Source organism: Centrocercus urophasianus, unplaced genomic scaffold (genome assembly GCF_019232065.1).
Source record: "Centrocercus urophasianus isolate 14NV4802_14NV808 unplaced genomic scaffold, USGS_Curo_1.0 seq_15, whole genome shotgun sequence".
In the NCBI taxonomy this organism is placed as follows: domain Eukaryota; kingdom Metazoa; phylum Chordata; class Aves; order Galliformes; family Phasianidae; genus Centrocercus; species Centrocercus urophasianus.
The window spans coordinates 5751508-5769868 of NW_024884697.1; the positions used below are offsets into that span (position 1 = coordinate 5751508).

Consider the following 18361-nt stretch of genomic DNA (forward strand, 5'->3'; position numbering starts at 1 on the left):
GTGCTTCAGCCCCAGTCCTGCCGTGCTGTTTGCCTTTTCATACGTTGGCCCACTTCAGTGGTGCTCTACCAGTGACTCATTCAACCTTTTACATCCACCTCCTACTCATTCCCTCTCCCTGTTCCCCAGCACCACATTTGAGCCTGGTTTGATAGCAGTGCTATACACAGATGCAAGGCTACAGTTTTAACTTTCTCGACAAGCTTGGCACTCAATGACTTCTTTGGGTAAGAAAAGGTGAAGAAGGGCTAATTCCTCCCTGGTGCATGACTGTCAAAATCCAGGAGAGTAGGAGCTGAGGTAGTTATGGGCTTCCCCAATGCATTACACTAGGAAATTGTCTCCTCAAGTTACAAGCCAGAAGGGTGACTTCAGAGCAATCAGAGTGTAAGCACATTTTGTGTATGCCAAAAAGGGCTTGTGTATCCAACATTAGCTGTTACAGAGTGTCAGTAGAATTTTTAATTCTACAGATAACTGTCTCTTAGTTATCATCCCAAATCAAGGGATCTGGGTCAGTTTATGCAAACACAGAAGCTGATACAGCTTGGTCTGCGCTGGGACCTCAAGCTATCATTTTCAAAGACATTTGTTTTGTGTAGTGAATTCAGCTACCTTGGAGTTCTTGTTGCTCATCATCATCAGGTTTTGGTGTTAGTTTGTTGATAAAAAGGGGAACACCACACATTGCATAATGGGGGAGAAAAGCCAAGCTCTTCTACTTCCAGTGAACTGTGGGTGTTCAGATCACACTGACGGACACATTGCCATGGAGATCCCAATTACGCAAATTCAAATCCTTTCTCTTCATTTAGTAGTGGTGCGTGCTGCAAGAACGGATGCTGCAGGAATTAATCAAACTGAAATTGTTCTCTGAAGTTTTTATTTTGGGCTTTTGGCTTGGAAAAAGTCCTTTGCTGTCAGTGGTGAGTCAGCACTGCCATGAAATAACAGCAATCGTTTCTGAAGACTGAAGCAACCCCTCCATCTTTTTAGCAGAACCTTTTTTTTTTTTGCACTGCAGAGTTTATAAATTTATCAACACCAAGCCTATTAAAAGTGGATTCGACACAACAGAGTTTTAAGGCCTGGAAGCTGGCTCACTGCCTTCTTCAAAATCCTTCCCAGAGTCGGGAACTCCAGACCACGAAGAGGTGACTACCAAGAACTACAGTAGAAGCCTACTCTGCAGTTTGTGTTCTGGTGAAGGTCTTATTTTAAAGTTATTAGGAGTTTGGTGCAAGCTGTCATTTCAAGCCTTCACAGATTCAGTTCTAAATCATTCAGTGTAACTAGGTGAAAAACATCTTAATTTTCTTGCCAGCCCTAACCATCTACTTTTCATCCAGTGAGGCACCTATGAATAAAGCCTCAGAAAATGAGGGATATCACCTGTATTCAGAGGGAAGTGCTTTGCTTCAGGTCCTTGTCATAGTTGGTAATTTCAGTTCTGGATTTATGGGACTGGAAGAGAATTTCACCTTTGTTTTAAATTGAGTTTCTAGAGCTTGCACTTGCTGAAAAGCACATGAAAATCAACACTGGCCTCTCTGAACTTTCTCAAACTGGCAGCCAAGTAAACACAGCCCAACATTATTCTTTGAGAACAGAAATTTATGGTTTTCAATACAGTCCTAAAGTTTGACAGATGAAAAAGGGGATAGAGAAAAGCTGACTCGGCGTGTTTGGATTGCTGGTGCCAAAAGGCAGAGTGCCTGCAGTGGGGCAGAACTGCTTTGCCTTCATGCTTTTCCCCCTGCTCAGCCTAGCTTTGCACTGTAGACATTCCTCATGGAGTGCCCCCAAAAACCGCTTAACAGAAATGAACTGTGGAAACCAGGGATCAGTTTTTAACACAGCAGCCAACAGACTGCAGGACCTGCAGGAGTAACTGAGTTAAACTGTGCTTCCCTTTGAAAAGCTTAATTAAATGTGCTAGTTCATGAATATTTGACTTTGGTGGAATTCCTCTCCCAGGCTCCATTGAGAACAAAACTATAGAGCTCCAGCTGTTTATTTTTTTCGGCAGAAGAAAAATGCCAACAAAACGACAGTTAATTCCCTGGGCCTTAAACCACACAGTCACACCAGCTTCAGGCTCTCTTACAAAAATGAAAAAGAAACTCAAAACTGGGATATACACAAGTGTCTTGAGACAAATGTGTCCCTGCAGACAATGGCTCCTCTGTGAATCGGGGCCCGCCTTACAGCTGCTGCAGGCCTGTTTTCACAGCCACGGTTCAGGGCACTGACCCAGCACATTGTGGGAGCAAGGAAAAAGAACAAACACTCCCTAGCAAACTTAGAAAAAAACATAAATCCAGCTCCCTATAGGTAGGGACGGAGCCTCTTTTGTGTAAGGACTGGGGAGGTATCTTTTATGCTTTTATCTTGCTATTGCAGGGCTAAGATAAGTAATTGTGCTGCTTTTCTCTCCTGCTAGGGGAGATCTGAGTTGAGATCACTGCTGAAGCAGAAAGCAGGTTGCTGTTTGTAGTAACAACGCAGGGCAGCAGCAGGGCTCAGATGGCTCAGGGGGCCCTCCATGTGCTCCCTGCTCACACAGGGCACTACAGTTGGTCACCCGGGCTGTCACAATCCAGTTGGTCACCCTGGCTATTCCTGCTGCTTCTAGCACAGCCAAGGCTGAGCCCTGAGAGTTTAACCTTTACTCTGGACAAGCAACCTCTCCTGCTTCTCTTTTCTGAAGGGAATTAAAAAAAAAATCTTAGAATCACCAAAGTTGGAAAAGACCTCCAAGATCATCCAGTGCAATAATCCATCTTCCTCTCACCAATATTTCCTAACAAGCTGTGTCCCTCAGTTCCAGATCTACATGTTTCTTGAACACCTCCAGGGACAGTGACTACACAACCTCCCCAGGCAGCCCTTTCCAGCACCTGACCACTTTGTCAGAGAAGTTCTTCCTAATGTCCAACCCAAATCTCCCATGCTGTAGCTTAAGGCCATTTCCTCTTGCTCTGCCACTGTTACCTGCAAGCAGAGGCCAACCCGCACCTCACCATAACCTCCTTCTGGACAATTGTAGAGAGTGATAAGGTCTCCCCTGAGCCTCCTCTTCTCCAGATGAACAATCCCAGTTCCCCCAGCTGCTCCCCATAGTACTTGTACTCCAGACCCTTCACAGCTTCGTTGCCTTTCTCTGAACACGCTCCATGGCCTCAATATCTTTCTTGTAGCAAGGAGCCCAAAACTGAACACAGTACTCAAGGTGCAGCCTCACCAGAGCTGAGTACAGAGGGATGATCGCTTTCCCGCTCCTGCTGGCAACAGTGTCTGATATAAGCCATGATGCCACTGGCCCTCTTGGTCACTGGACACACTGCTGGCTCATAAAACAGGCACTGTGACCAACTACAGTCATTTGAAACAGGAAGATTGTGGCTTCTATGCCATGCACACTAGATGTGGTAGCAACCAGAAGTGGGAACACACAGCTGGAAGGGAAGGTCAAATCCTACCTCTCCCTTAGGCAGGATTTTCTGCTCATCCAGTTTAAAGGCAGTTCCTATTCTTCTCCTTACAATGGGTGGCTCCTCCCCAGGATCGAGGGGATATTCTCGTGGCAGCTTTCCTGTGAGCTCCTGCAAGCAGAAAACACTGTTAGCAACCTGGGAAATGCTGCAGCAGAGTCCTGGCATGTGCAAAGCACAGTGCTGCTCTTGAATTGTGACTTTAAAATGACAGGCGGTCATTAACACCACATTTAGCTCAGGCTGATAAACACCCAGCCCTGAGAATGTGGTCCAGGCTCTGTTGCTGAGCGTGGGGAAGCTTTTTTAACCTGGGCATGAATAGAGATTCTGTTGCCTGCCCAGCACAGTTTGTAAGTGCTGCCCATCCCTTGGGCGTTGGGGTCTGGGGTGAACAGATTACAGCACGCACGCTTTCATCTCTGCTACAGGGTGAGCAGGAAAAGAAGAGCTTCTCTCTTCTGGGCTCCTTCTGCAAGGGAGATGACACACCTGAACCCTTCACTGCGCTAGAAAGTCCCAGTGGCAACAGCCATGCAGGTTATGACCTGCACAAAAAATGTTCCCACCTGATTCATGATGTGTCTGAGAGGAACGCAGTGCAAATAGTCACTAAAAGCAGTGCCTGGTACCTCATTACCTGACTGATACCATTTCATGTATCAGAGGCCCTTCCAAGGCCAGGTGATGTCATGAGCAGCTTTGGAACAATATTAGATGATGCTCTGTCAGACTGATGGGGTTATTTGTAAAAATTTGTTCAAAATCTGAAGCAAATCCTCCAGAACTGAGAAATACCTGGAACACGGGAAGCAGTGAGTGCCAACACTGAAGGTAATGTTTGTTGTTGTGCTGTGTGGATTTATTTGGAGTACAGAATACAGCCCCACATTTCTGCATTAAAGGCATTCAAATGCCCAACGAAAAACACAGGAGTCTCACTCTGAGAACAGCCCAACTCCTCGTACTCAAAAGTCTCCCCACGAAGGACAAAAGGGTTTTGTGTTCTTTAGCATCAGCCTTGAGAGGATCCAGCTGGCAGAGTAACCTAAATCATCTGAATCCCAAAGAACAGCAACTGACCTCAATGTGAGTGCACAGCTCAGGCCCTGCCTGCCCTGGCCTCTCCTCTACTCCCTAATGGGGTTTTTCTTTCTACTATTTTCAGGTCACTTTGAAAAGGGTCTGGCCTTTTCTGATCCTTCCTCCAAGCACTTTCCAGCTCTGTGCTGATGTACACAGCCCCTTTTGCGAGAGGCACTGCTGAAACATCTCATGTGTCCCATTCTGGGTTGCCCTTCCAGCCCTGTGGAGTTCTTTCAGCTTTTCTTCTGTAATGTGTTCATTCTGCTTTGATGGGGCTCTACGCACTGCATCCAGACACAGATTCACGCATCTGTTCCTGAGGATATCTTCTATACAACCCTGAACTTAATACAAAGCAGGGCAGAAGGGAAACAGTTAATGTCTTCTGTAAAAGCAACAAAATTGGAGCAGAACAAAATGAACGTGGGCTACCACGCAGCCTTCATAAGCTGAAAAGTATTCACAGGCACAGGTCTGAAATGTAATCTGAATTAATGAGTAACTGGAGTGGTGATGGCCTGAGGTAACCTGATGCCACTGCTGTGAATGGCTCTGGCCATGCTTATTTGATTATGCCCCCCCCCTTTTAACCCTTTTTTCCCCCTTGGTTCACCTTCCTTTCCCTGTGTTTGGGCCATTCCCACAGCAAAGCAGACAGGACTAAAGGCAGCCTGAGAGGAAATGCTTCCAGCTGCAGCCTGCTGATGGATGAGCTGTAGGGTTGCAAGACTGGGTCAAACCCCAAGCGTCCATCAACTGGCTCAGTCAAATCATCCAGAGAAAGAAATAACACTTCTTAACAGCTCTTAAGGTGCTGACAGATGGGCTCAGGCCAACCCTATTGCAGCACAGTGAGGAAATAGCTCCTTTCTGCTAGCACTGTGCCCCGGCGAGGCATGGCTGTATTGCACAGCATTTGTGGCTGCACTGACGATGGGGCTGGAGTTGAAGTGAAGGCACTGGGCTATGAACTCCTGTAACCGTGGCACAAGCAAACCTTCCCCTCTGTGCATTAGACCTAAGCAGTGCTAGCTTAGCATGATAAAGACCTGGATGTCATCCTTCTGATGACTGCCACCTCCAAACAAAAAGCATGCTGTAAGGATGTACAAGCAACAAGTGTTAAGAGCTATAAAAGATCCACTGCCTACCGCTTCTCGGAGACACAGTTTCTTCAGCTCTTCCAGGCGTTGGCGCAGCGTCTCTTCCAAGGCTTCTTGCCTGGATTTCAGTGCAGCCAGCATGTCTTTCTTGGCAGATTGAGAACTATCTGACTCTTGGGAACCTGTCAATAAACAATGACTTCACTATGGCAGCTGACAGCAGAACACACATCTGGGATGCCTGTAATTGTACCAAAGCCTGGATGTGGTCTGTCCAAAACGAAATCAGGCTACGATACGAAGCAGGTGTTATACAGTTATGTTTGTTTACAGCTAATTCTTAATGCTTAAACTAACAGAGTGAGACTGGACAGAGGAATACACAAAGACATTCATTATCCAGAAAAATAAAAGCAGCAAAATTATTCCTGCAGAGATCCTAAAAAAATCATTCCCACGAAATTTCCCAACAGCAAATAACAGCACACTTCACAAAGCCCTGGAGAAGCATTTTAGGGAAAATAAGCCTAGGAGAAACCACTTTACAATGCAGATGGCTTCTTTAAGGGCTGTAATTACTCTAGTAGTAAACATTTAATTCGATCCACTTAAAGAGTCTGCTTTACAAGAAAAAACAACAACAGAGTAATGGAATAAAATTACTCAGCCAGATTCCTGTAAAAAGCACACTAAGCTGTAAAACAAAACCAAACAACAGCCACCCACAGGTCTTTCCAGGGCAGTAGCTGCTGCTTGGGAAGAGATAGGTCAAAATATTTGAACCGGGTGTCCAAATGGCTTGACTTTTCATGTGGCAATTACCCGGCAACTTCCACCACTACAACTTCGTGGTACAAATCCAGAATTAAGTCAGACTCCTAATCAGAGGTCACAACAATTCCTAACTTCAGCTCTTTAGGGAAACTTATCAATGGAATTTCTGATTTTTCATCAGTTTGTTTGGGATGATGCACCAGTTCCTATCCAGCTTCTTGCATCTCAAAAAAGAAGTAACTTTGTTTGCATATAGCTGTAAGTTGAGTGGCTGACCTTTTAGGATGCGCTCAGCATTTACCCTCTTCAATCTATCTGGGCTTGGGCATGAGTTTATGATGATGCATAAGCTGAGTGCATCCTTATGTCACAGACTAACAAATGAAGGTTACGGTCACACTGTGAGATGCAAAGCAATCACTGGAAGGGGAAAATACCATCTCTACACGCTTTTCTACACTCATGCCACTGCAATATGTTCAGCTACAGCTGGTCTGAACTGACAGGGTTGCTGTGGTTTAGAGGTTCCCGTTGCCTCAACAGATGCATCTAGGTGATCTAAGGTATCTGAGGTGCCTTCTATGGGGTGGTGGGTATGACACAAGATTCTGTGAGACATAAACTCTGTTGAACTGGCAGTTGGATACTCTCATCTAAACACAGGTATGCAAGACACCTATGTTTAGACAGCTGGAATGTGACCAGCTCTGCAGGGACTTCTTGTGGAGACACGTTTGAGCCTGCAGAGAAAATGTGACACAGCAATGAACTTCAAGAGGGTTCCTTCAGGTCCTCAGCGTTCCCTCCATCTCAGTACCTGGTGCCCAAGGGTGACACTGAGGCTGTCCCCCACAGCTCTTGAGCAACAGCACAAAGAAAGCATGAGTGAAATACGAAAGGACGCTACATCGAGGTTTCTGTGTTATGTGTAGGATGGGAGTGAGGAGCTGCTTCTAGACACATTTGCAGCTTGGCCTCTGAGTGCACAGCGAAGGTGTTCAGCAAAAGCCAGTTGTAAATGTTGCTGCCATTTCACAGAGCTCTGGAAGGAAACTGGGAACAACTCTTTGTTCTGGCAGCAAACCAGATTGAAATTTGTGCTTTCAGCTTCATCTTTCGTTGCTAATATTCCAGCAGACTGTTAAAGCAAAACCAAAAGAAGTTCAAGGCAGCCCGTGCCATGAAATAGCTCTGCAATTGTCCTGTGGGAGCAGAAAATCTCACAGATCTTTTTCACCACTATTTTCTGCAGTCTCCATATAGGATGACAGCTGGCACTCGTTCTGCAAAGTGCCACCTTTCATTCGTTACAACATTTTTGGGCTGTCCTGGATCAGGAAAGGTGAAGGAAGGGTCACTGAGGGTTAGCCAGGTTGAGCATCATCAGGCAGAGAAGAACAATTTCACAGCAGTGTGTCTGTTTAGTTGCTCTAGTCACTCTCATTTCATAAGGGTTTGTTTGCACCCACTGAGCAATAAAACTAAATTCTGTGAATACATCTGCACTGCAAGAACTTCACAGGATCTTCTAGAGGAGCCCTGTATTTACACTGGCAGGGGAAGCCCTCTCTAGCATTTAGTAATTCTTAATAGCAACCCTGGTGAGCAGTTCTAGCAAAGCTAAACTGCTTTATTTCTTCACTTAATTGCCAACAATCTGCTGAGTCCTGGTAAAAAAAGTTGCTCACAATTCCAGCAGATGTTTCAACCCCCTTTTTTTTTTTTTTCTTTCTTTTTTCCCCCTTTTAGGACAACTTTAATGATCTGTGTTTTTCTTTCAACTGTTCTTCCCTTTTCCTTCCTCTCTCTGCTCCCTACCTCCACACCAGGCTCTGATTTATTTTTAAAAGCTGTTCATTTTTGCACTGCTGGTTGCCAGAGCAGCTACAAAGATGCTGAAACATTTAAAAACGTATGAATAGTCTAAGTGCTGCCCAGATGCCTGATTTGGAGAGTGCTGACAAGAAGGAAATGAACAGCTTCTGGCTGAGCTGGTACAGACCCAAATCAAGCACAGACAGTTCAAGGCATTTGCCCCAGCTGTGCTGACCCTGCCTGAGAACCATGCAGCCTCAACCCCGATGTGGTCAGGGGCAATGCCAACTACACACACATCTGGCCACCCTTCCCACTGCTCCCTGAATGCAAAGGGTCTGGGGGAGATCTGGAAGTCAAAGAATCATGGAATCATTAAGGTTGGAAAGGACCATTAAGATCATCTAGTCCAACCATCAACCCATCCCCACCATGCCCACTAACCACGTTCCTCAGTGCCACATCTACATGTTTCTTGCACACCTCCAGGCACAGTGACTCCACCACCCCCTGGGCAGCCTGTGCCAATGCCTCACCAATCTTTCTGAGAACAATTTTCTTCCTAATATCCAACCTGAACCTCCCATGGTGCAATTTAAGGCCTCTCATCCTAACAATGTTACCTGGGAGAAGAGGCCAACTCCCATCTTGCCACAGAACTTCTTGAAGAGAAGGGATTTCTGTCTGAGCAAAGTGAAGTGCTTTGGGTTGTATTATCAGATTTTTATGGTTAGATACTCTGTTTATTCTCACAGGCAAAAACCAAGTGCCAACTTGATCAGTCAAGAGAATCAAGCCAGAGTGAGATGTTTGTGAAGACACACAGAACAGCGCTCTTTCTATCGCTAGGGTGCTTACAGCTCCCATTAGAAGCTCTTCATTTATAAAAATGTATTAATCCAGCCTCAAGCAAGGCTGTGACCACAGACCCACTTCTAAACCCTGTGGTAACTGACCCCAAAATGTCAGAACAAATCAGAAGACCATAAAAACAATCGAAGAAATAATTAAAAACCAGCACAAACCAAACCAACCAAGCAGATACTACCTTACATCAGCCTTATTAAATATTATGCTCACTGAGTCACAGCTGCCCAGTGCCTCCCAAAGGCAGCATCAATGGAAAAAAATCAGCCTGAAAAAGAACAGTCCTGATGCAACAGGAATGGTTGACTGGGTGGGGGTTTCACAGGTAGTTTAGCTCCCACAATTAGGACTAGTTCCTAATGCACAAACCAGAGAAATACTGCTGAAATATGTAATTCCTCTGCGTAACTTTTGAACCTTTATGTGAGTATTCTTGTTTAGCTTCCTTTCCACTGCTGTGTAAAGATTTACTGAATTCTGCATTTTAATATCATTCTGCAGACCCATCTGATGTCCCCAAAAGAAAAAAGGTTGTGAAAACACAAGGGGTTGGAAGCAGAGGGCTGTCTCTTTGACAGCCATCAGAAATCTGTTCAAGTGGGGGTTGTTAAATACCTGCACACGGTGGAAGATGGGTCTCGGTGACTTGAGCATTCATAATATCCTGCTAATTTGTGAATATGCTATACAACTTCTGATAGCCCTTGGCCTCTCTGGGTGACTTCTACCAACATTCAGACGAACAAAAGCTATGAGACAGGGAGAACGTGATCCTCCTTGCTCAACTCACTACTCCAGAAGAATGCACTACTCAGTTTCTCACCAGTGCCAACGGGCTGGTATTGGGAGATTCCTGGTGCCACTGACAGGGACATGCACCAACTCACATACCCGGTGGGTCTGACTAAGGTCAGCTGTGCTTATTGAGGTTTGCAGAGTTAACAGGTGTCTCCTCCAAGTCAAGCTTTGCTTTAAACCTTATCAGATGCAAGGAGACCAGCAACATGAGGCAGAGTTAAGGAAGTTAAAGCCCTACCAGTGACTCACTGTTTGTCTCTAAGCCCTCCACCTGTTGCAGCAGGGTGGCATCAGTTTGGAAAAGGATAAATGCAAATGATGAAAACAAACGAGGAGGATAGATGGCATGTTGAAGAGCAGAAAAACCTGAGGCTTGGATCTGTTATCTGTGAGAGAAAAGGGTGGCCAAGCAGAAGCAAGGCAGGAGAACCCAGGCAACTCTTGTCTTTCTTATTTTGTGAGTCTCCTCCAACAAAACCACATCTAAATATGGCAATCCCTTCACACTACATCCTGTTGGCTTCAGTTTGCTGGCATTTCATCCGGATCCCCACAGCAAGCTGTCCCCTGAGCAGGGAGGGATGGTCCCCAACATTTGCTCCATGCCAGAGCCTGGGCTGACTCACCGCACCAGGATGTCAGCATGCAGCAGCCAGCAACCTCAGACAGTTACTCTCTCTCAGCTCTGCCAGACATATAGGATATCCTGTGCAGCATGCAGGAGCCCAGCCAGTGCAGCTCAGCACAGGATGCGATCCAACATCCTGCAGGCAGTGCTGGGGGCTGTGTGGGTGCTGGTCACCCACTCCAACACTCATCAGCTCAGTACTGCTAGGAGATGCTCCTGCCAGATGGAGCAGCAGGGCCCAGGAATCACACACTGTGGCATCTGCAAATGTAAACAGGTCCACGCACAGGAAACCTCTGCTGCTGCTGGAGGAGCATGGCTCAGGGGCCTCTATCACATCTGCAGAGTTAAAGCACCAATTTTCCTCTCGACTCAGTGAAATGAAAGGAAAAGTGGTAAAGGCCTTAAGTTGTATCAAGGAAGGTTCATGCTGGATATGAGGAAAAATTTCTTCTCAGAAAGAGTGGTGAGACACTGGAGCAGAGTGCCCAGGGAGGTGGCAGTCACTGTCCCTGGTGGTGTTCAAGGAATGTGTAGATGTGGCACTGAGGGACATGGTTAGTGGGCATGGTGGGGATGGGTTGATGGTTGAATTAGATAATCAGAGAGGTCATTTACAGTCATACTGACTTTATGATTCTATTCTGTGAAAGAGGCAGTTTGGGGTTCAGGCCAACAATAACCCAGCAACAATAGGACTCCTTGCTAGCTAAGCGCACTGCAAAGCTCTTATGGCATGGACTGCTCTTTAAAGAAAAAAATCCACAGTAGACCTTGCTTGATTTCATCCCAATAATTATCTGCTGCTTTTGATCACGGTTCATGCCAGTCTGAAAGCAGAGCTTTCATTCATGAGCAAATCTTGCCCTACATACCCAGAGATGGCTCAGAAGATCCTTGAGCTAAATCCTGGCAGCTCTCTATTTTGGGTAGTCCCTTCAAAGCTGAAATAAGGATAAAACTCAGAACTGCAGTAGATGCTGTCTGAGACAGAAGGCCTGGGAAACACAGAGGAGCTCAGGCTCTGGTCCTGAATTGCTGTGATCATAGGAAATCACTACTCCAGCAGAAAGCTCCATTACCTCTCTGGTGTGTCTTGAGACTGTAAGTGATGCAGCAACTACAATGTGATGAACAGCAAGATTTTGGCTGTGACAGCTGTAAACAACAGCTATTATTTCCCTGCAGTCTTGCTGCAAATTCAGGGGAAACATGTCAACTTTGGCACGCTCCACATGGCAGGGACAGCCTCTTTGCTGAGGAGGAGTAAGGTGAAGAGAGGAAATGGCGACAAGTAATTTCCAGGAAAAAGGGCAGAGAACAGCAGCAAACAGATTCAGATTCCTGGAAGCAGGAACAGCAAACAGATTCAGCTCTGCCCTGGTGATTTGAAGTCACTCAGGGTATTTATAGTATGGAAATCCACTGTGGCCACTTAATCATTCGCACTTATTCTCTCCAGCGCGCAGGCTGTACCACGATAACCCACCATTGTTGTGGCTTTGTGTTGATAATGTCGGCACAATGGGAGGAAATACAAGGGCTGGGATGGAGCCAGTGACTGTGTCCAGCAGGACAATCAGTGAATGCCCCATCCCGTGCAGCTGGGCAGGACTGGGTCACTCTGCCATCCAGGCCTGAGTGAAGGGGTTCTTGAAGCAGATCTGGGTGACCATCCAGGGCCTCCAATACTCTGGGATCTGCCCTCTGATGGCAGATGCCTTCTCTCTACTCTTCCCTACCTAGAGAAACATGCTTCTAACTCCAAAAGGCACACAGGAGCTGCAAACCCTGTAATGCTCCTTAACACTTTAGAATCCTGCCTCCACAGCTGATAGGACCTAGAAGGCAGCTAATATAGGAACACGGAGTGAAACATGCCTGCCTGGCCCATGGACAACAACTCAAACGACAAAGAGTTTACACAGTCCTAGCTAAGCACTGATGTAGACTGATCCATCTGCACAGGTCACAAGAAATCACTCGTTTGGGCAGTGAACTCTGCATTGGTCTGGTTGTTACCACAATTCTACTGAGTCTCAGCCAGAATGGATTTGAGAAGAGAGCAAAAATAGACGGACAATAAAAGTAAGCATTGCTGGCCATCTGGGATTTCTGTCCATACAGCCCTATTCAGGTGCTGGCCTCACTAGAGCTTTTCTGGGCCTGATTTTCTGCTGTCTTTTACTTTGCTGCTGCTCTTTCCCATTGTGAGAGCAGAAGCAGACCTCCATGTTTTTTTTCCAGGAAGACTAAAAGTTAGTGTATAAACATGAAAACAGGATTACTACCAAGCAGCTTTCACAAAATTGGGAACGTTGCCCGGGAGGCTGAGATCTTGTAAAGACCTTAAGAACTTCCTTGGGGTACTTAACATTATTTACTTTCCTCCTGGAAACATAGAAAAAATGCCAAACAAAAAGCTCCAGCAACCTGACAGGAGGCCAGGAGCTGCTCAGCTACTGCATCGATCCCTGAGTGATGGGAGGTACAGACACAAGGATTGTGTGCTGTGTCAGCCGGACCCAAGGAGCAGAAAGGCATCTCTGTTCACAGGCAAGGCAAGGAATTGCACAGCAGGCAAATCCAGAGCTCAGAAGTCGTTGAGCAATTTAACCCCTTGCTTGACATTTTCCAGGTAGGAGAGGGTGGCTTTTAGAAGACACGAAGAATGTACAGTGATGAAAAACTGATCTACTGCATCAAGGTGGGTTAAGTTTTAAAGCGTGTGCATTCTTAGGTGGACTCCTCCTTTGGCAAGCACAGGAAGGTTATTCTCTGCTCATCACAACTGATTTCGATAACTTGATGTAACACTTAGCAGAGGACACATAATTGACTGCAATTGTTAAATTATACTGATACCAGCACCTCTGCCCTCCTGAAGAGCTTATCACCTGAGCAGCTTCAAGCGTTCTGCAATCAATCTTAGAGTGTTTAGCACTGTTCTATATACAACTTCACCTGTTCAGACTGACAGAAATGTCTCAAAGAAATACAGACAAGCACCTGACTCCCCTTTCCTGTTCTTTCTATTCTGATGCTCCAGTTCTCTCCCTCATCAACTTCTCTTGATTTTGTTTCACTGATTATGTCCTCCTCACACAGGAAGGTGCTCTAAGGCACAAAAAGAAACCTCTCAGTCCCTGGCACTAAGCTGGTGGAGGATGCTCAGGAACAACTGTTTTGGGCCCGGGGAACCATGCAAATTCCTGCAACAGAGAGGCAAGGAAGATGTGCACTATGTGAAAGAGCCACCCTGCCCTGACAGCGCTGAGGGATGTCACCAATTCCCAGCCTCAGCTGGGTTCAGCTGCTTGATCACTTCCCCACTGCAGATTGGGAACTGCTCCATGGACACACTGGCCTCAGGCAGCAAACGGCCTGAGATGAGCTGGGTACCACAGGGTGATTACAGCAGAGACTATGAAGAGAGACCAAATCTCAGCTAGGAAATGAGAGACTTCCTCTGGCCAAAGAGGAAACGAGCAGCTGAAATGAGAGACAGGGAGGCTGTGTCCTGTGCTGAATGTGGGGCTATATGCTGAGAGATGGACTTACACCTGGACAGACAGAAAGACTAAAGGGAAGTGATTTCCACTTCTGCAGTGCAGCTTCTGGCAGCTCACCATTATGTTATGACCACAGCCCTTCCCACCATATTCTTTCCATTTACAGGATGGAGGACCTACCTGATGACAGAAGACTCCCGCTGCTGCCGCTGATAATTTTCCCTTTGCTCCCCATGTTGGCCAACTTTGAGGTCTTGAGCGTTCCAGTTTCGGTCAGGTCAATTGCAATCTCACTCAGGCTTCTTGCAGCATGAATCTTGGACTGGACATGGACAAAAGAGTTAGTAATGGCCTAGCACTTCTTTAAAGCTCACAGAAGCAAAAAGTCATCCCACTGTGGCAGGAAACAAGCCTCCACAGCAAACTAGGATTATTTTGCAAGAATGGAAGCAATCCAGAACTGTATTCAGGACTGCACTTTTTACACTCATAAGTGGGTGTAATTCTGGCGTCATTTCCTGTTGTTTATTATTTTCTGTCTTTGTCATGGATATTTTTCCCTCTTGAAGAAACTACGCATAGACTCGCTTTGTTACCAAATACAACAAGAAACCTTCAGAAATGCTACTGCATAAGCTCAAAGGCCAAAGACTGCCTCTAGTACCTAAAAGAAGCCACAAAAGGTTTGTCCAAATCTGGCAAGGAGCTCTGGATCAACAAGATGAGGACCTGGCTTAAATGGGCTTTCATGAGAAGCTGGAAGAAAATACTGGCAGGAAAACATGTTCTGGTTATGGTTCAGAGTAACAGGCAGCACACAGCGCACCTGCAGCAACAGAATTCTCCAAAGCATTAATATTAGTCAAGTAAGAAAACAGTCAGCCCCAGCTCAATAACTGGCTGTGCCAGGACCCTGCGCAGCACCATGGGTCAGCAATCTAGGCACACCCCAGGGAAAGCAAACCTGCATAATGCATAAACCTAACTTAGGAGAGAGAGACTTGATCTCCTTAGATGTCATCCTGTTTCAATTTGCTGAGGAAGAATTTGGGACAAGATGCCCTGAAAGCTCAGGTGAGATATCCCCCGAATTTCCTTTGCTGGAGCTGTGAGTTTAGCCGTCATTATGCCCCACAGAGCCAATGGAGGCAGAAATCTTTCAGTGCACTGAGCAACAAAACAAGTGCAGCAGCTGGCTGCAGAGTTGGGCTCATCCAGTCCTAGAGGCTGCCCTGCCTCTGCATTACAAACCTTAGTATTAGCAGTTTGCCACCTATCTCCGGTTCATGTTGCTGACAGCATCTGAACATGATGCTTGCTTAACAAGAGGATCAAGCACATTGATTAAGGCTGCTGGGGAAAGCTCTTCAGTGGCAGCCCTAGCACTACTGAAAGGATGAACTCTACACATGATGGTGTTTCAGTTGCCACAATAATTTACCAGACCTTTTTTTCTGAGCAGTACAGCATTTGAATCACCTTGAAACAGCAACTGCTACATCAGAACAACCCCCTAATCCTGTATCTTCCAACCAGGGTCATTTCCAAGCATTTCAGGGAGAAACATAAGGAAACATTTCATTAAGCCATTGTGGAATAACAAAAACTTTTGTTCAGTAGGGTGCTGAAGGCACATGATCTGTTCCCATAGGAACTAACATGAGGTGGACCAGCGGGGACAGTTTGCTCTGATGGGGTTTTTGGCATTCCTTCACATCATTCTAACAAGAGCTAAGGGTGAACTGATGGCTGCACGCTCACCACTCTCGGCTCTGTTACTGATTTGCTGTGAGGCTTTGGGAAAGACACTTCAGCTTAAGTTCCTAGCTGTTCTCTGCCTCTGTTTGCACATGAGTGAAATGATAATGAAAGTAAAATGTCTCCCCGTTGCACACTGTGTTTCTGAGATTAATTTAAGACTGTAAACAAAGATAGCACTGGGAGAGCCTTGTACTGAAAGCACCCACAGAAGTATTATTATAGTTTGATATTATTGGGTATTTATAAGCTCTGTTATTACCATTCAGAGGTACCTGAATGCCTCACAAGCTTATTTCCACAACGATCCTAAGAACAAAGGATCCCCACTCATTTGAGTGTGAAGGCAGAACCACCTGCCAATGTATCACAGCAGATCAGGCAACCAGTACTGACCACCTTAAACTAATGCTACAACGAGGCAGACACCTTTCATTTCCAGCAGCTCTACTCTAGACTCAGTCCAGGGAGAAGGGTAGGACACTTTTTGCTTCCTGAACTCAGGTTTCAGGTCAAAAATGAGATGCAAGAAGGTTTGCGTACAATGTTCTCCAAATGGCTCTGGAAGAGGAAAGTCACTGCTTTTATCTAACAAGATTTTCTCCTGCTGAGTTTTGATAAGGAGCCTGAGCATGACCTGCTGTCTTGTTGCAATGCCAGATCTTTGGAGACAATGAGTCTTCAGGCTGCTGCTGTCCTGGCGATTTATTCCTTGCAGATGCTTACATGCTGTATAACCCTCTGGCTATGTAGGGTTATGTATACTTTGTGTAACCCCAGGAATAGCCATTGTGGTCAACCCTAACCTCTTATACTGAGTCTCTGCACTGGATGTCTAGGAAAGGCTATAAACCCCAAGTCTGCACAGACAGATCTCGTCCTCCCACTCCATGAGGAGACAGTTTTCCTGTATTTGTAGAATAATTACAGTCCTGTAGTTTATTTCCACTCATTTCCAGACTGCAAATTAGTGCACGCTCAGGCCCTACCTGTTTGACCAGGCACTAACCAATATGCCAAGGGAAGGCAATGAAGCTGGATGCTGTGGTCCTGGCCAACATGCTGAGCCAGCATCAGCTGGAAATATGCCCCAAATCGGACAAATGAAATAGCAGGATAAAGCCTGACAACCCTAGAGGCTGGGCAGAAGAAAAGCATACCAAAAGACAGCAGACTGGGGATCAGCGGGGCAGTGTGGAGGAACCACAGAGGGTGCAGCCCAAACCTGCTGAAGCTGGTAGGGAATGTTTTAGAGCTGGGCCACTAAGTGGGGATGGAGCATCTCCTGAAGGAAACTGGGTAAACTTTCCACGCTGCTCAATCGCTGCAGCCTTTGCTGCCTCCAGCAACACCAATCATTGTCAGGTGGTCTTGTGCTTTGGACAGCCACTCATCAATGGCAGAATCAGACCAACAGCTCATTTCATACAGGCCACTGAGCAGCAGCTTGTGCAAGGCCTGTGCAAGACTTTGTACCGACAGCACAATAGCGGAAAGCTAGATTACATCCCATTAGCACTCCCTTGGGCCTTGCAGTCCCTCAAGGCAAAAAAAATTTAAAGCACTTAGTGCAGACCTGCCAAGTCTCATTTGCACAGAGGAGACAAGCTCATTCATGAGTCATCTCAAAGCATGGGGCCAAACTGATCCCCAGTGCTATTCTGACAGGGTCAGAAGGTGAAGGAAAATACATCACTGAAAAGCAAGAGTAGATGGACACCAGGGATGAATTATATCCTTCTTGCTTGCAGTGATGGGGTTTTGCTGCAGGTGTTTCAGTGGGATTTTCTGAAAGCCTGGGCCCATTTTCTGACAGTTCACTGAGCCAAAGAGCGCCGTGCTTGCAGGAATGTGCTACTGGAAATTTCCATAAAAGGAGACTTTTCAAAGCTTCTGGGCCAAACGTTTGATTGACTCAGTGCAGTCAACAGAGCAAAGACACGGCTTAAAGTCCTGATACATTTGTCTACTGAAAAAAAGAAAGCTGACAGGAGTTCTGCACGCTGACATGTTCACTCAGAAAGCCGGGGATCTTTTCAGACTCTGTGTTACACTTTGACTGCAGAGAGAGACATACAGAGCCAGTGGGGAGTGAGATGCTGGGAACTTAGCGAGTTGGCAGCAGTTCAATGCAGCGTGAAGCTGCAAAGAAAGCCGGGACCTCACTTCCTTGCAAAAGGGTCAAAATCCATGTGAGATGATTTTGGTTCATTTCAAAATTAAGTGAATGGCCTTTTCCAGTGGAGCTGTGCAGAAGATCCAAATCCAGCTGGTGCCCAGTTACATGAGCACAGATTTCTAGCTTGCTCCATCCAGTATGTCTTATCACCTGCCACAGAACCTAACCACTGAAGTGAAGGCTCAGTTGAGATCAGTTCCAGCAGGCTTTTTCATCTCAGTTTGTTTTTATTTTTTATTTTTTTTGTCAAAACTATGTGAAATGCCAAGTTTGGACATAAAAGCAAGGAGTATCTAAGTTGTGCTTTGAAGCTGGGAATTCATCTGAAGTGCGGACTGAGATTTAAG

At 46.0% G+C, this 18361-nt stretch overlaps 1 protein-coding gene across 5 annotated transcripts in view; it reads right to left on the reverse strand.

Moving 5' to 3' along the window:
* Positions 1-18361, reverse strand: part of FRMD4A (FERM domain containing 4A) — a 205058-nt gene that overhangs the window by 14275 nt on the left and 172422 nt on the right. For all 5 annotated transcript variants that reach the window (XM_042816296.1, XM_042816293.1, XM_042816297.1 and 2 more), the window contains exons 14-16: positions 14258-14399; positions 5732-5865; positions 3483-3605 (exon numbers count right to left, since the gene is read on the reverse strand). In XM_042816296.1, the coding sequence (XP_042672230.1) occupies positions 3483-3605; positions 5732-5865; positions 14258-14399 (399 nt within the window). The remainder of the gene's footprint in view (positions 1-3482; positions 3606-5731; positions 5866-14257; positions 14400-18361) is intronic.